At 38.5% G+C, this 24,199-nt stretch overlaps 1 protein-coding gene and 1 long non-coding RNA gene across 4 annotated transcripts in view; one reads left to right on the top strand and one right to left on the bottom strand.

The window, feature by feature from the left end:
• Window positions 1–3,738: 3,738 nt before the first annotated feature.
• LOC142057510 (uncharacterized) overlaps window positions 3,739–24,199 on the bottom strand; it is a 28,907-nt gene continuing 8,446 nt past the window's right edge. Inside the window, exons 2-3 of one of the 2 annotated variants that reach the window (XR_012660670.1) lie at window positions 11,995–12,139; window positions 3,739–6,448 (exon numbers count right to left, since the gene is read on the bottom strand). This is a non-coding gene — a long non-coding RNA (uncharacterized LOC142057510). The remainder of the gene's footprint in view (window positions 6,449–11,994; window positions 12,140–24,199) is intronic. The other variant, XR_012660671.1, reaches the window with a different exon arrangement.
• OCA2 (OCA2 melanosomal transmembrane protein) overlaps window positions 9,105–24,199 on the top strand; it is a 158,700-nt gene continuing 143,605 nt past the window's right edge. For both annotated transcript variants that reach the window (XM_075093648.1, XM_075093642.1), the window contains exons 1-4: window positions 9,105–9,293; window positions 12,759–12,816; window positions 13,727–13,799; window positions 22,643–22,800. In XM_075093648.1, the coding sequence (XP_074949749.1) occupies window positions 9,115–9,293; window positions 12,759–12,816; window positions 13,727–13,799; window positions 22,643–22,800 (468 nt within the window). In that variant the 5' untranslated portion in view covers window positions 9,105–9,114. The remainder of the gene's footprint in view (window positions 9,294–12,758; window positions 12,817–13,726; window positions 13,800–22,642; window positions 22,801–24,199) is intronic.

Genomic DNA, 24,199 nt, shown 5'->3' with positions numbered 1-24,199 from the left:
GTTCCTTCTCTGCCTACCCTGAGTACTATGTCTCATGCCCTAACTTTGGAGAGAATTTTAGCTTTTTATTTTTGGGTCCAGTCCACTGAGATCAGGGTCTACAAAAAGGCCACAGAAGTTGTCCTATTTATATTGTAATACCTTATGAGAATCCAACTATTTACTAGATATAAGAGTTCTTGAACTTGCCCTGTTTAATTTTTTTATGACCAAAAGAAAAAAGACAAGTCCCAGCACCCAGCAAGCTTACAATAGTTGGGATCCATCAAGTGCCTTTTAAAAACAAAGCTTAATTTGGTGACAATTTGAATTTTTTAAGCTCTGCAGTGGCCTACTTCTTGCCTTCACTTCCTCTCTCTAACACATCTCCAGACACAGGAGCCAGTCACAATTTTTCATGCAGTTAATCAGCTCTTTTTTATGTCTGTCTGACTTTTTTTTTTAACTCTAAGCAATGTAGATGCTTTGGTTTTAGTCAGAAAATTACCTTTTTCTCTAAAAGTTGCAGGTATGACTAATGTTATGTCAAAATTCTTGGAATGAAACATGTGGAACTTTTAAATAAATAAAGAAGAAGAAAAACAGTTTCTTCATGATTTCCTCTAAGAAGAGCTCACTAATTACTCTTTTCAATCTCCAAAACTGGGGTGAGTGGCATAAGAGTATATTATAGGAATATGCAAGGCCGAAAGCATAATTACGTGTGACAGCCTGTCAGTACATCTCCTGGATTAAGGAAAACTCTATCAAAATAATCCCACCTCAACATCGTATAGGAAAGTGTTTCCTCATCTGGGAAGTGGTCAATGGTATTCTTGTAATAGTGCTTCCTTTTCTTGTATCGTCCGTAAATTCAGCTAGTCTGAAAGTGAATCTTCAGGCTTCAACATTTATTCCCCCAAAGCTTTGGGACTACAACATCGTATCACTGCAATGCTTGAAGAATAACCTTCCTTAGAGATGGTCACATCGTCCAGTTGTTTCTCAGACTTATCTTTCTGTTCATGTTTCTGTCATGCCAGTGCCCTATATTGCATCTGTAAGATACCTGGTTGGATATGAGGTTAAGACTTTAAGTTGTCACCCCTTACTTAACTTTTGAGATTCTTGGAATTGCCTCACAGACTACTAAAAAATTGTGACACCCCCCCCCTCCCATTTGTCATAAATTCGGTTAGCATCAGAGTTGGTTGAGTTAAACGCCCCTCATGAATGCCAAAGAGAAACGCTGGCATTTAAAAGCCAGGCTTGCAGAATATGCTGAAGTATTAGAAGTGCAGCCATGCTTAAAGCGTTGCTGATAAATTGCCTCCCCATAGCAGATTCATTTTTCAGTATGCCCTGCAGCATCTGAGAATAATACTTCTTAACAGGTTATCTGTGTAATCCATAGAGAAACTGGGGGTTTGGAATTTGGATCACTACCAGTGCTGGCTACTGCTGCCTATTTCAAATTTGCAGCTTGCTGGCAGTCGCCAACAGCTAAACTGTTTTGGCAGCACCTGCTCCTGAAATGTATTTTCTCCTTCAGACTGTCTGCAGCCTTTGAGCCTTTGCATGCTCTCTCCTGTAGCTCTCCAATTTTCTTTGCTGAAGAAGAAAATGGAGAGGAAGAAACAGTAGCTACTCTTTCTTAGTGCAACTTCTCATTCCTTCAAAGGGTAGGCTTCTTGGATCTGCCCTATCACTGTGGCCCTGCTGCATAGTCATGAGGCTCTGGGCTGGCCCTGGTCCCTGTCTCTGTCCCTTCTCTGCTCCCTTGCTGGGTGCTGTGAGATGGGCCCTGGTCAAGGAGAGCATGCCCCTGCCAGACCCATGACCACCCTCTGCTCCTGGCTTCTTCCCATTGGGCAGCTACCCCTCATGGCGCCCTGACACACGAATGAAAAATGTGTGGACAGCAGCTTAGTCCTCTTAGGTAGAGTCAGAGGAGCTTCAGGGTAGCTCAAGGATTCAGTACTTTCTTTTAACTTCACCCACTGAAGTGGGGTCCTGGTGTGTCTAAGTTGTTAACCCTGTCCTGATGTCTTCTTGATGGAGACTTCTGCTGACAGAGGCAGGCAAAGACTCTTGAGGAAAAGGAGCTACCAGGTCCTGGAGGTATCTGAAAATTTCATTTCTCAGGGAAGTACAATAACCCTACAAAGACTGATTTGATTTAAAAAAAAGAGAATATAGGTAGCACTCCCTTTTCCAATCTATTTCTGAACTTAAAATTGCCCTACTTCTTAAAATAGCACAGTATTGCACAAATGAAGGGGACCCCACTATAACATGCTCTTGCAGGACAAGTTCACTCTCCAAATCCAGCAGAAGTGAATGAAGCAAACACATTGTGTATGTCCTATATAAGAAACTATTTCTGTCTTGCAAAAGCTTGGCACATCATTCTCTACATCTTTCTTAAGCATGTTCTTTATTTGCCTAGGGTCTTGGCATGGCAGACGCTTCTCAGTATGAGACCTGCCAGCTGGCTGTGCCTCTTGCAATGTCTTGCTGTCAGGTAGTGCCAGCGCTGCAGTCCTCTGGGGAATCCTGTACAGTCCTGACTAACAGAAAATTAAGAAAGTCAAAGAGAAAATGAGTCTGTATTAAGTACTGTTTTCATTGCTAAATTTTTCTGACATCTTAATGGTGCATGCTTTTAAAGGGTCTAGAGGTTATTTGCTGATTTAATTCAAGCTACGTAAAGCAGTCATCAGAAAATGTCTGGAGCCTGTTTAGAGCTATGGGCTCTGGAGTCTTTGATCCTTCCCTTGACTCTTAGCATATCAGTTGACCATACTTCATTTGCAATAGGTAGTCATAACAGTTCCCCCATGACGTGCTACCACTGAGCAGAAAACATGACGGTGGGCTGTGTCTCGTGGGCACATCTATATCTTGATGTTGATGGATGTATGTATTCAGCTGCTTAGTACACAGTAAATGTTTAAAAGCTGAACGTTGGTCAGCACAGTTTGTACCACGTAACAGTTGTCCAAAAGTGGACTTTATCAGAAACTGATAAATACCAAATCTGGTGTAAGAGTGTGTTTCAAAGTGCAGTCAAAAACTCGTGTGGGGTTTCCTTTTGTTTGTTTTTTCTTTTTTTTTTTTGTGTATGTGTGTGCGCGTAGTATAAACCTCTCTGTTTTTCAAATTATTTCTGCATTGTGATTGTTTACAGTTATGATAGGAGTAATTAGTTCAGTACATATGATTTTTATAAATGATACCTATTCAGGGAAGATGGTGCTTCTAAAATTAGGCTTTAGCCTATAAGAATGCAGAAATGATAAATGAAAGTCTTAGAGTTGTTATTAGTCTCCTCCATGATTAATTATCTCTCATATTCTTACTCAGGCCTTCTTCTCCACTAGGAAAAATTGCTTAAATTTTTATTGTATTTGTTATAATCTCTTGGCTTGGTAGTATTCCTGGACTTTTGTTTAAGAGGCAACCTCATGCTTATAATGGTTTCAGTGATTACTAATTCAGGAAAGCATGCTAACTTTTCTTTCTCCTGAAGAGATTCTGCTTTTAATGTTTTCTATAGTGACATTTCCAATAAGTTATGTTCAAAGCTGTTGATGCTCTTGCACAATATGTATGGTTCCATACTCACCTCTTCTTCAATTCTGACCAAATCCTTTCCATAGAAGTGAGAATTATTGCTTTCTGTTGTCATAGAAATAGCTCTTTTACTGGTAGTTGTGTGCACGACTTAGCATATAGCAGATGAAACATGATATTAACTGATGTTTAAAATGTATGCTTTTTATTATAGGGAGTGAAAACTTAAGGCATTGTGTGGCATGATTAACCTTTTCAATATAAGGCTAAATAATAGGTACCAGCCAAACCTAGTGATTCTTTTAAGTGTTTTCCACCTAACTAGGGTGAGTATGGTCTTTTTCTTCCCCAGGTACCTGTAGGATGCTTGCTTCTTTTGGTGTCCTTTGCTGTAGTGTGTTTGGAATCAAAAGGTTGCTTGTTGCTAAACAACAGTTCCTACCACAAAGTCTTCCTGAAAACGTGGTCAGGGTGCAGGTCTGGTGCTCAATGTCAGGAACTGAGTTCTCTCTTTGGACTTCATCCAAAGTCTCCTGAAGACTTGGGAAGTTATCACCTGTAGGTAATGGAAGATAGAGGCATGTTGTAGGTGGAACCTGGAGCAGTCTTCAGCCATCAACTCTGAATGATGTCTGAGGAGTCATCAGCCCATCAGTGGGAGCAATTGGAGTCTCCCACATCTCTTCCATTCCTCTCCTGCTCCCCCTGTAGCTCTCCACATGGCCAGGAGGGCAGAGAAGCCTGCTTCTTCTTAAACTGCCCAAATGAATGCAGGAGATTGAAGGTCACATCTCTGCTGTACAGCTGTAGAGAAGTACAAATTACCACCAGAAGAGTGTGAACATTGCTCACGTGTGCGAGCAGTGACACAGCCACAGATTATGGGGACTCCTGCAATACATGCCTAGGGCTTGCATTTGGACCCTTGTATGTTTTAATGCTGTGAGTAAGATCCTTCTCCAGCTGCTGTCAGGCAGCTGGAGCTTTGTCTGTGGACACCTCCATGACTTGGCAGAACCTGCTATATCATCTGGGGTGTGTAGACAGCCCCTCCTACAATGCTGATTCCTCTCCTGGGTTACTATGGAGACAGTCAGAAATTGTAATTGCTTGAAAGATTAGTGATGGGAAAGTATGAGTTTGACTGCAAGTAACCAGCTCAGAAAACACACCCTTGCTCAGAACAAACCTATACTTCTGCAGAGAAAGCCAAAATTTATATATATGACTGTCACAGTAGTAGCCAAGTGGTTAAGAACACTATCTTCTGTTTGAAAGATTTCTTTTAATTAATAAAAGCGCATGCTCTGCTGCAGCAAATGTGAGAATGAATGTGGCCACAGCTGTGGTTGTACAGGAGAGAGGACATGCAATTCTTTTCTGATGACAGTTCTACATGGATTTTTCCATATGAGTGGTGTTATGTAACTCTTTCTCAAATACTTCTTTCCATAGCTTTTGGTTTTAATTTTCTCCCATCACTTTTAAATGAAAAGGAAATGAGAAAGTTGATTTGTTTTGTGAAGATCTGTGTGCATATCTACATATAAATGTACACATGTGTAAAGGCTATTATTTCACGTCTCTTCTCATATTTCAGGTATAAAATACTAATGATTCTTGAGTCTGAATCATGAGAGAAGAACACTGGACACAACTGGTGCCTGGCTTACCAGCTCCACACATAGTATAAATTCAGACCAATTTTTCTGATCCTATGAACAGGTCTATCCACAATAGTCTAATGAGCTGACCTGGTGATTAGCTCCTTGGTAATGTTGCTGAATTGCTCAGCAGAGGTAGTTTGCACTCCATTCTAGCACGTAGGTATAATCAAAGTTTCTAGCTCTTTTGATTGTGAAGAAACATTTAAAGTCTAAACTGATCCTAGGTTTTGAAATGTGTCACATGATATCTTTACATTTACATGGTGTCATAACTGCCAGCCACTTGCAGGGCTGAGGAGCACCAGGAATGATGCTGAGGAGGTTTCTGCACACTGCAGACTTGCTCCTCTAATAACAGGGGGTCTTTGGGCCTTCCTAGGTCTTGCTTGCAGACAATGTCTGTTATCTTTTGATGAAGTGGATGACCAAATTGCACCAATAGTGTCTCTGCAGAAGTATGAGAGGCGCAGAAGTATGAGAGGCACAGAAGGGCTCTCCATTCAGGGATGACTTCCATTTTTATAATCCATGCTATTTTTTCATGATGTTTTTTCCAATTTTTCTTTCTAGAGCTTTCCGCCCTCAAGATTCTTTTATGCCCTAATTAACTTTATTGTTTATATTAATCTCATTCTGTAATTAGAGTAATCACATCACGGGGGAGTTGAGGCTCTTCTGCTTTTTCTCTAATTATTTTTGTTTTGTCAAGCCTGGCTGTTTCCTACTGGTTATTCTTGTCCATGAATTTTTACTCTCTGCAAATTGATGTTGTCATGTACTAACTGTTGTCACTTTATCTGAAGACTTTTTTCCATTTTTACTGTATTGGCCATTCTTGGCAATCCATGAAACTCTACAGTTCCATTTAAAAGTGGCAAGATCTATACCAGCAAGTGAGAATAACAAATATGCAAAAATAAAGTGAAAGTGATGTCTTTAGCCTTCTGGATCCTTCACTTCAGGTTCTACCATTCAAACCACCTTTTACCAAACCTTTATCCTCTCTTTCTGGTTGTCATTGCTGTGGTTGCTTTGCCATTGAGCACCCTTTGCAGATTGGTCAATCACTTACAGTAGTGGTGAAGACTTTCTGAGGTGGGAAAGTGTTGGTAGATATATGTATGTCTACATAACACAAAGAAATGTTGTTATCAACCTCTAACAATCAGAAACGGAATCTTTTGTAGAAAGTTTTCTGGTTACAACTGTTAGATTTTGTACATGTCCTAGAAGGAAAAGAAGAAAAGTAAGTGTGTAAAGGTTAACAATATGCACAATGTGAGATTAGATCAGAACAGCATACAGTAAATATTATTTGGAGCCTTTTTTTGTGGTACAAGCAGTATAATTTTGTTTAACAGCAGAAACAGCTAATTGGCCTTTGTGTAAGTTAAATTTCTGAATGTAAGAGTTCAAGGTCCATGACCAGAATTTTTATTAAACTTGTCACCTTTGGATGCAAACTTCAAATGTAGTGGGATGCGGGGATTAGCCAGGAGCCTATCAGTAGTGCACACATTTAAAGTCTTGATAGTGTTTTTGCTATCCTTATGGATTCTGTTTCATAAAAGCTCTAGGTAATCTTTTACATCTAAGGCTATGATAAGATTAGAATAACACTTGCTTCAAAATACCAGAATTTCTCCACTTAAACTTGTTGTGTGAATGATATTCTCCTATTTAAAAAAAGGAAGGACTTTGATAGTTTCAGAGTACGCAATCATCTCTTCACAGATGAACTGTCAGTGTAATGTAGCACCTGAATTGTAATCTGCCCAACATTTGAGCGGAGGTACTGGATAATTCAGTCTCCCTAACTCATTCATTCTCTTCTGTTGAGACTGCAAATATGGTGCTTACAGCAGAGTTTGAATGAGCATTGTGGCTACTCAAGGTTGAAATAACCATATGCAGTTGCTCCACACCTAGCGTGGCTTCTGGATGATAACACTACTAAACAAGCAATCTGAAGCATTATCTGGAGGTTTTAATTTTGCAAAGACTTAGCTCAAGCATACCTTTACAAATGGAAGAAAATTCCACTGTCTTCCATTGTGTTATGAAGTTAAATACACAGATCCTTCTTTTTGGACTAGCCTTATATTTAGAAGATTGAATTACCAGTCACGTTTGTATATATAATTAGTTGTCTATGATTTAATAATTCTTTTCCCCTCACAGTCCAGCAATAGCAGAATACATTTTAGGTTTCCTCTAAGTGTCTCTGGGAGTAGTGAGATCTGCATCTGAGATATATCTAGCAGATATCTTTGGGGTTTTCTGGTGACTAGTAGCTGCAGTTTTGAATGGAATAAATCTGAGCATGTCTGAATAATGGTGGTTTTGATGGAAAATGTCTCTGGAACAGCCAGGTCTTGTAGAGTGCTCTAAAATTGCCTAATTATTTAATCTCTTCCAGAAGCCTGCCCCAAAGCTAGACCCCTGTGATTGTGATTGATTCTCTTCACCTGTTTCTTAAGCTTTGGAATTTGTATTTTAGCAAAAGACCTCTTAACAATGCTAAGCTGCAATATGGCAAGAGGTAGCTTACTCTCTGTCAGTTATCTGCAGGACCAGGACCAGGACCAGGACCAAGACTTGACAAAAACTGTTTGGAAAGGATTGTGTTGAAGGAATGAAGTACTTGTACTTCAGATAAAGCTTTCTTTCCTAATACAGAGTGCTGAGATCATTGTAGAGATTAGTAGATTTCTGGTGATCCTGGTCTCAAATGTAATTTATGGGACAGAAATTATCCTATTATTTTATGTTTTATGAAGTATATTAACATGAAATTATATGAATATATGTAATTATATACCTTAAGAATTTCACCTCACTAATATTACAGTACAGTTGATCCATTGTAAATTTAAGTGCCTAAAATATAAGCATGTGAGTGTAAGTTAGGTGTCTATTGCTCTTCTGGCATTTAGAGGGAATTTAATTAACTATTTTAGATGCTGTTTTTAGGATAAAATAAATTTCTTTTATTTTATGCAGTAGAATCCCCCATGACCATAAGGAAGTAATGACCGTGACTAGTTCAAACTTAATGAAAACCTTAATTTAAGTGAACAACATTCTTAAAGAATATTTAACTAGTTAGATACACTTGTAGCAAAATAGTGTGTAGAAATGTAATGAATTATTGTACTGGAGACTTAGTTTTGTTTTATTTTTTTTTTTTTTTTTGTCTCCAAAGATATCACTTCAATTTTTCCAAATTATTCAGCTCAAGGTCAAAAAACACTGGCTTTACAGAGAAGACACCTCTGCTGAAGGTTTCCTCAGAGGGAAATGGGTGAGTTACTTTCGCTTTACTTGAAACAGTTTTTCACTAAGCTCTCTTCTATTTAATTGTGCATGTTTGTTTCTTATATCCTGACACTAAACCTGCTGGGAAATAAAGTCAATGGCAGGGGTTGTAAGCAAAGAACTACTCTGGAGGAAAGAAATGGAAAGAAGGGGCTGTAAGTGGGGAAGGGAAGGATGTAAGGTCTGACATCAGGGTGATTAGAGCCCTAATGATAGGCAACTGCAGGTCCTGGGTTATCACTTCCTCCATGTGGTGTTACATCAGGTGCACTGGAAGACACAGAAGAGCTATAGTCAGGGTCCTTATAGGGGTTTTATGCACCAAATCCTGAAGTACACCTGTCTGGTGCATCAGACAGCTGGTTCTCCCTTGTCTTTGCTCACCAGTCTACCCAGCTGTGTCACCAAAGGGAGCTAGTTTGTACTCAATAAATCTCTTTCTATGAATTTTTCCATTGAAAGCTCTCACAGTGAACTTAATGATATGCAAGGTCAGTTGCATCTACTGTCTGTTGGAATAAAGCACTGTTTTGTTTTATTGTGTTTACTGAAAATGTGTGACAGGTTGCAGTACATGGCTCTTCATAATCCAGATTTTATCACAGATGATGATTCATGGGACAACAGCTCTGCAGAATTTGAGCAAAGGTTTCAACTGGGAAGTGAAATTACAAGTTTGTCCAGATCTGCTTCTTCTGAGAAATACGAAATCTTGGACAACCTCCATGTCAAGTTCAATTTATCAAAGATGAGGTCTGAATTCAAACATTCATTTATTTATTTTTTCCTTTTTTTTTTTTATTTTCTAAGGGGATTAGTTTTTAAGTATAGATATTGATAAAATTATTTATTTTCTACAAATGAATAACATAACACTTCATATATAGGCTGTATCTTGCCATTGATAGTTTATAAATAAACCCTGATGAAACTGATTACAGCTTCTACCTAATGATCAATAGCCCCTTGTTCTTACAAACATCAATCATAGCAGCTATTCTAATTTTTTTAAGAAATACATTCTATTGCTTTTAACATTTCTTTGAAACCCTTTCTCAAAAGCCCGTTAGTTGATTCCACAGCTTTATTCTTCAATGTTGTGTTGCTTTTATAAAATACTTCGCTTTAATTAAAATATGTATCTAACACACACAGTCTTTCTGTATTCATTAAAGTAGCTTTTTACATATACACAATGCAAAATCTAACAGCATTTTTTATTAATCTTTAGGTACACTAATATATTTCATTCTTTACCTCAAAATAGTCTTTTACCTCATTTAGATGTGGAGGAAATTGTTTGTTGGTATATTAAAAAATAAAAATGTGATAAGAACTTAAATTCAAATTTTCTCAGGATATTTTTTCCTTGGTTTTAACTAGCAAACCTTTTAGTCTTGGATACTAATTCTCTCTGTCCCTTCCAGATTTTCAACACTTTTTACTAGTTTACGTGTTGATCCTGGAGCCTTTCCAATGAGATTTCCATGCAACTTTTCCCAATCTGTAGGTTGTCTTAGCTCATCCCTTCACAATTGTTTTCCTCCTTTCATCATGCATACAATATTGTGCGGAGTGCCTCTCTCCTGTGCTGCTGCTGAACAAATGGAGTAGGAGAATTTCAATGGCTGCAATTAGTGCAATATGAGCAGATGTGAAGAAGTTTGGCAGGTGTCTGTCTTCACACTAGAGGTAGCTTTCCCTGGTATTTGATGGAATAAAGGCTTTGAGCAAGACTGTAGAATCATTGTTTCTAGTACAGCATAGGATTTTAATCTGGGGAGTAGCGCGTTTCTCTGGCAGAACTTCCTGTGAAGCATTTTCATTGCTATAATGTGGGTTGTACATAACGGCCAGCTCCTTGTCTGCCGTAAATCAGCATAATTCTACTGAGATAATAAATGGAGCTAAACTGCCTGACACCGCATGCAGATCAGACTAAAAATCACTTGGTTTAGAACAGGGGTCAAATCCTTCACAGATTTATACTTCATGCATTTCCCACTGAAGTCAAATAGGATTGTGCTGGAGGCATTTATCAGCGCAGGATTTGGCACAGGGTTTGTACTTGCATTGCTGTGCCAGATTAGCGCTGTAGGAAGAGACAGATTGCAAACCATGGGCAAGTCGAAGGCTGATCACTTCTTAACTGTAAGCCATTAAAAACGCAGCTTCCCTAATACAAAATGCCATAAAAACAGACGGGAAGAAAAGAGCCTTCTACATTTAATAAAATAACCATTTCCAAAAGCTTTTTTGTTATATCTTGCCAGCTCCTTTAGATGACTTTATGTTATTTACAGACAAGTGGTTATGAATTTATAAAGGCTTAATTAATGCTTTCTGATTTCTCTTACGTCTTAAGATCAAGTTATTACTGTTTCTTGTTTCAGTAATAATTTGAATTATTCAAATGATATTATTGAATGATTCAAAATGATAATTTGGAAGTGCCAACAGAAAATATTAAGTACATTAAAAATAAACCAGTCTGGGCTGGGCTTTAATAATTTGTAACATAATAAATTCTCAAAAATAACTGTACTGTAGAGATGGGGACAGTAGACAAGTAGAGTAAAGGATACGTGACTAATCTGGCTCCAGGTAATTTCCATAAATCACACCTGTTATCAGTTGTGAGGTGCTGATAATGGCTTTTGTGGACATTCCTCTCTTTTCAGGCCTTTATTATCCTTCTTCCACCTCTCTGCCACTTTGTTTTTCATTAGAACAGGGCTACCTGGCATTTCTAGAAGAAGCCACCTAGCTGGCTTCCCCTCTTCCTCTCCCTTCTCTGGATTTTTATACCGTGCAGTGTTTGCATAAAGTCACTACCAGTTGTATTTCATAGGATATTGTAACCCCTTTGTACCAGTTTGTCTGTAGCAACATTTTTTTTATGAGCTGCTGGGTTTTTTGTCTGGCTGTTTGGAGAATTCTGAAGAGGAAGGCATATTTAGAAAACAATGTATCTAAAAAATGGGTCTCCAGTCACTCATGCCGTTTTCAGCCAATGAACTTGATTTAGGGACTTATTTCCACTGTGATTAAAAATTATTTCTGACTCTTTTCAGACTACTCTGCTTTAATATTTTGTTCTATAGCACCTGTCAATGCAGCTATTTATTGCGCTGTTCCCTTACCAACTAATTATCCTAGTAACTTAAATGTTTTCCTTCTTGCTTGTCATCAGGCTTAAATCAAACCTTACATTTGTCATTCTGTCAGAAAAGCAATGTTTGAATGTTTACTTTTGGAAAAATGGAATAAGAACATCAATGCCTTCAATTAATGAAAAGATGTAATAAGGGAAAATAACCCCAAAGAGGTCTGTAAATTAAGACATCTGTGTAAAATACTGATGGACAGCAAGAAAATAATTAGTTGAGTTGCCTTTTATGGTATGATTTTTAAAAATTGTAATTTAAAAGTGCTAAATCTTAAGATTTCTTACTTAAGAGCATGCATTTTCAATGTCCACATTTTAATTTGGAGTTATTCTTGCTCAGCCCAATCAGTAGTAAGCTCTGACACTGCAGAAAATTTGATGGCATCACATCTCCAAAACTGGACATTCCTTCAAAGGGTGCGCATGTACTCTGGGGAAAAAAAAAAAAGAGAGCGCCTTAATTTTGCTAGTTGGTTGGCTTATGAAGTATACTTGGTTTAAAGAGACACTACGGAAACCGGGAGAGACTCAAAGCTTGTTCTCATCTTTAAACTGTCTTTTCCCAACACCTTTCAGGATGTATATCAGAAGTCCAGTTTTCAGGAAGTCATTCATTACACCACCCCTCTATGTGACAAGCTGTGCTTTCTGCTCGGCCATGCCACCTCCCTGTGGTGGCAATGCTCCTTTGCCTCCCTGGGAGAGGCCAGGACAAGCTGATGGGCTCTGGGCCTGTTGGGGGCTGGCAAAGGCAGCAGAGGAGTGGCTCTAGGTCCCAGCACTAGCTCATGTTCCAACCCGAGGGGTGCGACCTCCTTCCTGTGCAATGAGACCCATCTGGCAGCAGACCTGGGGCAGGAGTCCCTTATAGTCACTAAGGCTTCCTAAGCCCCTTCTGACCCTATGTAGTGGTGTCTATACTTTGTTGTGATAAATTATCACCCATAAGTCCTCACCATGATGCTTCTGAAATGTCAGAGCTGTTAAGAGAACATAAAATATTTGTTTTAAACTAGCCATATAGTAAATACATGTTTCTTACATTTCAGGTGCTGTCTAAAATTCCTAAAAGTTTCAGGCCTTTTTATCTTTGTAGTTGTCTGCTCTGTAAGTATTGAATTAGCAACCCTCCCCTCCTGTCCCTATTCCTTAGAATTAGTTTAAAATGTGGTGTGATATTTGGTCTTAGCTAATAAAAAAATGTCTTGGGGGTGCGGGCAAGATGGCAAAAAGTGAAAATACTGTCCAGGGCCTTATGCTTAATCAGATCACTGTTTGGTGCTCTAGCCACCACCCTGGGCAATGTGGTAGGGTAGGCAGTTGATTTTGAGGAGGCAGCTTAAACTCAAATTTGTACGTCCTTAATGGTTACTTGTTGAATTTAGGGTGAGTCTTTAGATACTGGCTAACACCTGGGGAATGTTCATAGGAAAAACTGTGCTGGGGATGATGTATCAGCAATCACAGTGCTCCATGGTGTGGAAGGCAGAAGGCCGTGAGGAGGTAGGCAGCTCCCTACTAGGCCTGCCATAGTGCTGCCCTCTGCTACCAAAATCTTCAAAATCAGCAAAATCTGAGACTGCAAGACTTGAGAAACATTTCAAAAAGTTGGAGTTTATCCTTTTAGCTGCCATGAGGAACCCTTTCTTTGGCTAGCAGGGCTTCTGTATCAGAGATAAAACAGATGACACTCTGTATTTCCTCAGATGTGGGTGTTGCTTTCCAGATAGATCCTTAAGATTACAACTTTGTCCTAAGCGGCATTTGGATAAAATACATCAAATATGTGATTTTAGCAGTAAGTTTACAGAAGAAATATTAGTCATCCTTTTTTAAGTATCCTAAGGCTGCTTTTCAGCTGTGTGGGAAACATACTTGAAAATACTGAAAGCGATCTTACAATTTAATATACAGTTTGAAAGAGTCTTATTTAAGTATTTCAGATACAGATGGGCTTAGCAAGTATTTTTCAGTTTTTCTCTTATTAATGAATGTTTGGTTTTTATCCTTGCCCTAGATTTTATTTGGCACTTATCCAGATCAAGGTGTGCCCTGGCAGATGTTGTCTGTGTCACCTCTGGAAAGCTTCTGTATCCTTTCACTGAAAAAAAGCCTGGAACTGACGTTTCATTGTTAAACTGGTTGAATGGGTGGGTGTTTTCTGGTTTATACCCTGAGAGGACTGGGTGTCCTCAGAGCCTGGGCTCCACGTAGACACATCCTTTGTTGCAGGCCAGAGTCATGCTCCCTAGCCAAGTCACACTGAATGGCACCTGTCTGGGGCACGTTGTGGTGTCCATCAAGTCCTTGTGTCCAGCCTCTGCATGAAGCCAAGAGTATGGAAGTGGGTTGCAGAGCCAGTGGGATCAAGGCCCAGCAAATAGCTGGGACCATGGTTAAAGCATGCATCTAGCTGCAGCAACTGCACCCAAGGCCAGTTGTATACTGTAATCTGTAAAACATTTGCAGTGTATACTTGGACCATGATGCTGCCCAGTGAAATCCTTCAAAAGCAGGAATTGAGGTGATTCATGGGTATGGTTCCAAAACAGCTTAGCCCAGCCATTTGTATGGCTTTGTACATCTGTAGATATTTTTCAGTGGTTGTGAAGATTCCTTTACAAATTTTCCATGCAGAACTCCTCAATAGTGAATTTAAGTCCACATATGGCCAAGAAACCATTCAAACAATAGAATAACCCAAATTAAAAATGATTCATTGCAGGTGAATGCAGACCTGAATGTGAAAATTCTTTCAGAGATAAGCATTCAGTTAGTAAACAAAAAAAACTTTTTGTAAATAAATTACATCTCTTGTTCCCACTATATTTCTAGTTTAATTAGTCTGGTCTACAACCTGTTTGTCTCTTATTTCACTAGTGTTAAAAGATGATTCAGCTATAGATATATTTCACAAGCTCCTGGCAGGTGTCTTGTTTAGAAAAGGTGCAGTAGGATTTAATTTTTTAAATGTTATTTTTTTTTCCTACTTAACTGGACAGTTCCATAGCTTTGATCAGGGAGAGTCCACTTTAAATAGATTTGATTATTAGTATTCTTACTGTTGCCAGTAATGACACAATATTACACAACAGTTAGTAGGGTAAATGAGGAAGAAAACGTTAGTGTTTGAGGACCATTTACAATTAAAAGTTGTGACTGCATTTTGGAAGAAAGAAAGCGAACATTTAGTAGGATCAGTGACAATTTCAACTGTAAAATCCCATCAGTATCCTGTTCACATCAATTATTTTGTCCTCCTTGAAACTGTTGTTGAAAACTCATATATATATGTGTGGCCTCAAACAGCACCAGGGCAGTCATGACCCAGTCTGCCAAAGGAGGGTGTGTTGGGAGCAAATGTTTGAGTTCAAGTTTTAGTCAACTGCCATAGCGTAACTTGAGGATTTGCACTCTTTCCACAGATTTTGGGTTGGAACCGTAGCTGCTGCATTGTACACATTGACTCTGCAACCAGTTATTCCCTTTGCTTGTTTCAGGGAAGTGCTGGTGGGACTGGGATTTGAGTACAAACAAGTGTTCCCATATTTCACGTTTTACCTATCACGTCAGGATGCTTTGGGCAAAATAGCTGTCAGACAGTCAGAATATAGCATTCCCCTTTCTTACTTGACAAACCTGGAGCTGTTTAAAACTGGATGTACTGTCCCTGCGTTCCCACCTGAGGTCACTGAGCTGGGGAAAAATATGTGAGAGGCAAGCAATCCAGCAAAGCCATGCTTTGTTTTCAAGGTGATGTGGTAATTCAAGCAGAAAGGCCAAGGTGAAACATTGCATTTTTAAATGAGTTTTGGAAAAGGCACAAGCAATTCTGAGTGTCATCTCACTGTTGCTGCCAGTTTTCATTTGCGCAGAAGTAAATGTTGCCCTCCACTTTGTTTCATAGTGAAGAAAGTATTCGCGTTTTTGGCTAGGCTTGGATAATGTTACTCATTCACACAGCAGTGCTAAAGATGTGATTTGTGCCGGCTATGAGACGGCGGTATTCCCAGTGGACATTAAGCACTGCTCTCAATGTCTACAAGAATTTCATGGTAGGCTGGCAGGTGTACTACAGTAGTGCTTGTGGCAAAACCCTCAGAGGTTATAATATGAGACAGCTTTGGGTGGAAAATCAGTCTCTTAGTTCATATGATGTCAAATTATGCAAATGAACACTTTACCTCTTGCTTATGCCTCAAAAAAATTTTAAGGAGTATTGAATGAGTACTAACCACTCTGTACTTTTTTTTTAAATTCTTTCGTCTAATTTTTATTTCTTTTCAGAAATACCCATGCACATTGATGTGTGAGTGTTATGGATATGTGCTCATGCATACAATGTGTCTGCATACACTATAAAAATCAAAGTTTGAAATATTTTTAAAAACAAATCAAGTGATCCCCTTTTGACTTCATATCCTTTCCTGGTGTCACTTAGACATTTGTGGTTTTTCTGTCGTGCCCATTAGATCTCAGGCTTTCTCAGAGGCAGGACTTTGTGTCTTTCATGGTGGGAGAGACCTGCATCAGCTGGTGTGGGGGTGACCTGCTTTTCATACGGCATCTCTGTAGCAATTTTCCACTTGCTCTAATTCCAATTTGTTTATGTTTCTATACCCTTATCTGTTATTTGGATTTACTCTAGCTGTTTTTCTTCCCACTATCTTATTTTTTATTAGCCTACTTGTATCTCCTTTTACTTTGCTCATTGTCACGGGTACAAACCTGGCATGTAGCACTGAGGTGTGTTGGCTGCAGTTTCTGAAAACAACATCTTGCCTCATGTGAATTAATAGAAGCTTTTTGAGTCTGTAAGTTTGTGGGTGGTTTTTTTTTTTAATTTTTTTTTTAAATACTGATTTCCCTATCAGCTCCAGATACAAATTCAGTGGATTTAGTAGTTTTTCAAAATAGTGGTAATACCATTCCTTTTTGACAACGCTTGGAATTTATTGGCTTATAAATTCTAACAGTCAGCTCTCTAATACCAGAAAGAAGTAAATTTATACTGAAGCCTGGCCACAGGACCCTTTTCTGCAGGAAGAAAGAGTCAATACCACTATTGGTGTAAATATGTGAAGTATTTTCAAACCTTTTGCTCAAAGGCTGTATCTTAAGTGGGGAGCATCAATAATTAATAAGATGACGTGACTTTGGAAAGCAGATTACAAAAATAGAAGAAGAAACACAGACTCTTAATAAATTCCAGCATTTCTTAGTTTAGTTACATGTACCTATTTGAAGGCATGGACATTTTTATTTTCTGTAACTGTTTGGCCATTCAAACCTTCAGGTAACTTCTCTCCATTAAATGGTTGACCAAACAGTGAATGAGAAATATTTGTGTTCTCCACAACTTACATAGGTTTTCAGACTTGAAGTATCTTCTGAAATGCTAAATATACTCTGTGTTTATTCCTTTGTTTCTAATAACTTCTGCCCTGATCTAAGCAAAATTTTAAATTTTTCTCCAGCAATGCGGAACAGACAGCTGGAGCAGAGCTGTGCACTAACTTTTTGAATTAAACTAGGCTTTATGAAACTAAAAAGTAATGGGGATTTGCGGATGCTATTAAGGAATTATGGAATCAAACTGTACACTACCTCAGTGTCATTTAAAGAAGTGTCTGTCTCCCTGATAGTGTGCCTTCTTTTCTTTCACTGTACCTGATACAATTATTGCTATTTCTACACTTCTTAGCAGTAGAAATATTTTCTTTTTACAAGACAAATCAAATCTTCTTCTGGCACATTTCTACGCAATGGGTCTCACACACCTCACTGAGCTGTGCATCTCCATCTTTACTCTGTCCCTGACAAGTATTTTGGTAACAATCTTGAAGGGTTTTCTTCCCTCTCAACCTCTGTACTTGTGCCAGTTCCTGTTATAAGTGAGGGAAAGTTAGATTGGTCTAGGTGAAGCAATTAATTTTCCTTTTTCAGACTGATTGTCAGAACTTCTTTCTCTTGGACCTGAAACCTAATAATAACTGGGGAGTGGACTGTGAATTCTTTCTGAGTCTGGCCAAGGATCTTGCATTTTTGTAAATATACTTTAAAGCTGTTCAGTCCTGATCTGATTGTTTGGTTTAAATGTTTGATATCTCCTCAGTAAAATTTTTGGAGCAAGGGCTGACATTTTGCAAGGTATATATTTGCACAACTCCTGCCGTGAAGGGTTCCTTACTCACTCTTTATGTTCAAACCAAAAATTAATGAAAATCATCATCTCAAGTTATGGCTGAATGAGTCTCCCATCAGTCCAAATCAGACAAAACCATAAATATCGAATCGACTAGTTAGTGACCATTTTCACTGACTTACCTCCTTACTCAGTAGCTCTGAGAGATTTCATCACATCCAGTCCAGGATCCAGATCTCAAATTCAGAAAGTAGAAGACGTATCTCAATAGCAATAATATGTTGAAATTTACATCATAGACTAGATTTTTCTTTTCATTTGGATTCACTGGAACTATTTAGAACAATTCCAAATATGGAAGTTGATGGGGAGGCTCTAGACCAAGCAGCCATAAGATGAGTAAGTGTGCTGACCTTATTATCAAGTTCCTTACTGAAGTTGCAGGAGTTTGAATGATTGGTGCAACTGTGTTAATCACGGAGCAAGAAAAGGTCACTGAAAAAACTTGTAATCATGTCAGTGACACTGAAAATCACCTTTCCCACTCCTGAACAAAAGGTATATAGAGAAAGAAAGACTGTGAGGCAAAGAATATAGTTAGATTATAGCAGACTTTTCAGCTTCCATGGAGGTCTTAAAAATGGGTTCTTCTCCCAGGGAGCATAAATTAGCTTAATGAATGAAACAACGTCTCTAATCCCTTTAGTTCTTTCCCTCGTTTGAATTATTTTTATTTTGTAACTCTAGTTCTCCACCGTCAGACACTCCTCCATAATTTTTCCTTGCAGAACACATTTCAAAATCATTTATGTTTGTTGATGCTGTTGGAAACGTACTAAGCATTTTGGCCTGGAGGCAATGCTCAAGCTTCTAAGTAGATGGATGAAGACCAGGACCACGTGCAGAGGCAGGCAAAGAATCAGAATCTCAAGGCATCATTGAGAAAATGCTGTAGAAAAGAGAATTTATTAAGGACTCACCAAACTTCTAGAACTAATGGAGGAGAGAGGGAAAGGATGGATCCAATGTAGACAAAAATGGAACCAGATTGCTGACGCTCCAAAAAGGGAAAAATAAAGTTACAGAGCATTCTTCAAATGGGGAAACCAATAGGTATAGAAAAGCATGTGGTTCAGCTTGATATATTGTGAAGGGATGATGTAAAAACAACCTCATAAGCTACAAACAGGGATAACACATCAAAAAATAAAACTGGAGAGTGATGCAGAAACAACCCCAGTTAAAGACAACATATAAAAATAGATGCTAAACATACTCAGGCAAAATACTTTTTTTAAAAGGGTAATATCCTAGAGAAACTAACATGAGTGACCTGGTCATAAATCCGGATCAATAGTATAAAAGTGCCTCAGAAACTTGGTGAAAAATAATCAATAGGCATAGTATTCTCAAGGTATGTTTTACAGCAGGCAGAGTAGGTGATACAAGTAGACGTTAAAGAAAGCATGAAGTCAGCCATCTGCATGCAAATATAACAGAATCTTTGTCATTCGTGGCTTTTCAGCTGGCTCTGTATGTACTCAGTTATGACATGATGGAGGGTAGAGCAGGGACTTGGTATTTAGGGAGTGAGTCATCTCAGCTACACCTGAGTTAGTCGTCTGTATAGTTAATAGAGAGAATTCATGTTTCTTATGAGTGATTGCTCTCATCTTTGTGTGGTGGTCCAAAATGAAGCAACAAATTCCATCTTAAAAGCACCCTATTTTCACTGATTTTAAGGGAGTAACCAACTCAGATGCAGATGTCCACAGTACAGAAGCGTGAACTTCGGTTAATGAATACCAACTTAAACGTTTAGGCACCGCATCCCATTCCATCATGTTGTCTACATCAGCTACAAAAAAGTAAAGTGAAGTGGCATGAGGTGACTCTTGCACACCCTTCAATACTTTCTAGGAGTAGCTAGTCAGAATACCAAGATCAGAAAAAACAGCTCTCGGTTTAGCTCTGAGCAGCGGACCCAATCTGGTGCCAGAAGTAAATACAGACAGCCACTGTGTAATGGTGCACAAAGCATACACGAATGCAAATCCCTTGACAGGATAATTCACAGCAATAATATAATTTCAAGAACGGACCTACATAAAAATAAGGCAGCTTAGAAATACAAAATAAAAGCTCTGGCTGTAAATCTTGTCAGGGAGATTTTTTGCTTTAAAGGCGCACACTGGAGGCCATAGTACAAAAAAAAGTTCGGAAAGAGAAAAAGTCCCAGCATGGTTAAGTTGCAGAATAAAAGGGGATATTAGAAGTAAAAAGATAGTTTTTCCCAAAAGTTAGTCACATCCGAATGGTTAAGATATAGAGGCAATCACATTCTGGCAATTTAAAGGAAATATAAAACCCAGATAAGGCAGAACAAAAATATTCTGAAGAGCAACCTGGTTAAAAAAAAAAAAAAAGCATTTTAATTCATATAAACGTGGCTGGAATTTTCTCCTGCTTTATTTTGATTCCACCTTTCATAAAGGCTGTGATCTGCTGCAGTCTAACAATGGAATTATGACAAAGTCTAAATATTTTTTGGTGAAAGATAACTGATGGGATTTCAGAGCCTCAGTGCAGACTGGTGAGTGATCGTCAGTTCCACTTGCAATCAAAGGAGAAACTATTTTGCTAGGGCTCTTTCTGAGGGTTTTATAAATGCAAAGAAAGGAATGGAAAAACTTCTTAAGTATCCTCATCTTTATAGGAAAAGAAGGAAGGAACAAGTCTTGAAAATAAGGTGTAATTTTTCCCCCCTTTAATTTTAAGCATCTTTTACAATAGCTCCTGAATATGTCATCTAGGTAATTACAGGATTTATTTAAAAAGTATTGCTTAAAAGGAAGCTGCCATAATTATATGCACCTGAAGCTTTTCAAGACATAAATTACTGGCTACTCTCTTAATAAAAGGCAGACTGTCAAAAGGTGTCCTAAATCATTGGGTTAATGACTTCGGGTCAGCAGGCCTTTTAGAAGGTATAATTAATGTCTCTAGTTAAAGGTATAGCTATAGTTTCAGTTGAGATTACTATTACATCTTAACTGGGACACAGAAAAACTGTGATGCCAAATCACACTTGAAACCTTCAAAACCAGAGGAGAACTGCTGTAATTTGTATTTATGCTTGCTAAGGGCTGTGTGTGTAAATTCTTCTGACTGGAGTTGGTCTCCCCATTTGTTGCATCTGAGGTTGGTGGTTTGTTTTTTTTTTTGGTCCTTTCCTGTGTTATTCTTTTAAGCAAATAGATGCTTGGGAGGTTCATTCTCAATGAACAGCCTGTGAGTGACACTGGTGGTAATTTCTCTGCTTGCCATGCCAAGCAGGGTGTCAGTTATATTACTTTGCAATGCATTAGCTGCTTACCTGCCTCTAGATGTGCTAAGGTCTGTTTGTTTTGGTTTAGTGTGAGAGCCATCTCTTTTCTAGATCCAGTTCTCCTGCTGGGAATGTGGACGGATGGAACAACTCTTTTAAAGATGAAGGACCCCTGTATAATGTCATAATGTTTTTGCCAATAGAGACTGGTCTACCATGGATGGCCTTACTGGGGCTCACTGGAAAGCTGGGCACAGCACTGCCCTGAGTCCCCTCTAACTATACTGTGTTTTTTGTTCCCCTGTTAAAATCTCTGAATCTGTGGGCAACAAAACATCTTTCTGGGAAAAACCTTCTGGTAGGTGTATGTTGTTGTGCATTATTTTTTCAACAGTTTCATGCTTTGTAGTATGCTCAGTTAAATGTCAGATGTCAAAACCATTATGATAATCAAACATGTGATTAAGCTGCACAGTTTTAACAGAACACATATGTGTAAAATCAAGTCTCTTCTTTTCCCTTCTTAGGATTTTTTTTTTTTTGGTGGTGATGTTTTAGCTTTCTGTCTGGTCACAGATAGGAGCAAAACAATTACAGTATTGCTCTATTGTAGTAACAAACATACTGTGAAGGGTTTAAAAGTACAGGCTTTTCCTTTTCCCCAAACCCGCAGGGATGATTCTTTCTCAACCATGCCAGAAGTGGGCTATCACAATATGAAGTTTAAATAGTCCTAGATGTATTGGGACTAATAGAGCCAGACTTCCTACTGATTTGTGGATCATGGTTGGCTGATTTCTCAGTTATATTAGACTACAATTGTAGTTTGACCACACCTCATGCTAGGTATCCAAGAGAGAAAGGAAGAAAAAGTAGATGAGGGAGCTGGAGGAGATAGATTCAACGCTCATATTGAAAATATGTCTTTCAGATGTTTGAGAAACTATGAGTAAAATTTTGACCAAAAAGCAAATCCTCTGGCATGAGTAGGATGTTGATTCTGGTTTAGTTTTCCCTGTGGCTGGAGCTTCCACAGTGTTTTCCCCAGTACAAATTCTGTGATGTTTGAATTGCTGAGCTAATGATGCAGCCTTTTATCTAGCACAAGCACTTGAAGAGCCTTACTTCTCTGTCTCTCTGTGTATTTCTGTATGCTGTTTTGGATCTTTGGTACATCTACAGTGTGAGCTGAAAGCACTGGTGATCTCAAAAGTCACTAGGAAAGGACAGCTGTATTTGTTCTGGACCAATAACTCCTTTTTCCTTAGGAAACCCATCCAAAATGGTGCTACTTGGTGAGGAAGTAGACATCTATTTTGTTCTTTTCATAGCTTCTTAAGCATTTTAGCTGAAGAATGTGTTTTTCAGAATAAGTTGACTAATCTATTTTATTTTCTGGATTTTGTACAGCCTATACTACTTTTTACTGGAAATTTACACCTTAACAGCTTATTTAATAGCTATGAATCTGACTGATTTTCGAGATTCTGCTCTGTTGAGGTTAGATATTGGAGGCCCATTTGTAGCAGATGTAGCTGATCAGCAAACAGGGGAATACGTTGTAGTACAAATCAGCCAGTCAGAAGATGCTGGATCAAGGAGGAGAGGCCAACAGCAGGTGACGGTCTTTAAATTTTCTTTCTTTTTTTTTTTTTTTTCTGAGATGTGTTTTATCATTTGTATTTCCATCACCATTGTGTGGATTAAGTGGTCATGCTTTTCCCTGCTTTGAATTGTGTTAACATCTGCATTAGAAAACTTATTCTAATGAGTAATGTTACATTTTCTTTTGTCTTTATAAGACTTCCTTTAGCTTCCTATATTAAAATTTTGTAAAACCTATGCCCTTTGACTGACACTTAGCATGGAAGTTCTTGTGTTTAAAATTGGCAATGTTTTCAAATGTTGTCTTAGAAAGAAGAAACAAGTGCAAAGTGCCTTTTTGCACTCACTGAAATGCATTTTCACATTTTGCTCCAAATTATTTTCTCAGATGTGTCACATTTATTTGCTTTATTTCTCTTAAGGCTTTCTCATTGTTGATGTTGTTTGTAACAAGTTCCTGCTGCTCTCTCCCAGAGAATTTGGTGAAAGAGGATCTTCTACAGCCTGTCATTGGATATCACTGCAAAATAAAAATAAGCTTCAACATTTAATAAATGGCGTTGACATACAAACAACTGCCTCTCATTCTGTATACGTGACAGGATGGCCTGCCTCTACCAGTGACAGCACAGCTGAACGATGCCAACAGTATTCCTGCTTACCCCAATCTCTCTGTTTACAGCAGATTAGTCCTGCTACTTTGGCATGGTGAAAAATACCATAATGGCAACTATGCATTTAAACCACCCACCCCCGTGATGAGGAGGCTGCTGTAACCTGTGCTGCTGGCAGTGATCCCCAAGCAGCCTTCATGCTGCTGTGGGGCAGCCAACATGCAGTTGGCTGCAGCAACTGACCTCTGCTGGCATGCCAGCGGTGGTCCTGACATGTCCAAAGGAGTAGGTAGTCAAATTAACCTTCCCTGCCTGCATGCTTCTCAGGCATTTCTCTATGTCAGATGTTCCAAGCTGGCTGATTAAGCATATTTTTTTTTATTTTTTCCACTGTGTAGCATACAGGCTTAGGATTTAGGCTACAAGTAACCAAATCTGAAGGTTTTTTAAAGTTACACTTCTTTAAAAAGGAGACAATACCTGTATCTACATTTAAAGAGTATATTTGGCTAAGCTTGCATGAATATGTAGTTATGGGCAAAGTTTCAGAAACTGTTTATTTTCTGAAGATTTTTGTTTCTTTTTGCTAGAAGATCAGCAAACAGGAATTTTGTTTACTGAAATTCTACTATTTCTTCTTCATAATGTAAGAGGAAGGGTATGCCGTTGCTCCTGGAACTTTTACCATCTGTACCTCCTGTATGATAGTTTTCTTCCCAGGCAGTCTTTGTGAGTGAACCATATTATTTTCTCTGAGCCTAGCTTCCCTAGATGCTCCTTCTAGTCAATGCAAAGTGT

Source organism: Phalacrocorax aristotelis, chromosome 1 (genome assembly GCF_949628215.1).
Source record: "Phalacrocorax aristotelis chromosome 1, bGulAri2.1, whole genome shotgun sequence".
Lineage (NCBI taxonomy): Eukaryota > Metazoa > Chordata > Aves > Suliformes > Phalacrocoracidae > Phalacrocorax > Phalacrocorax aristotelis.
The sequence above is the reverse complement of the archived record's forward strand: the minus strand, read 5'-3'. Positions and strand labels throughout refer to the sequence as shown.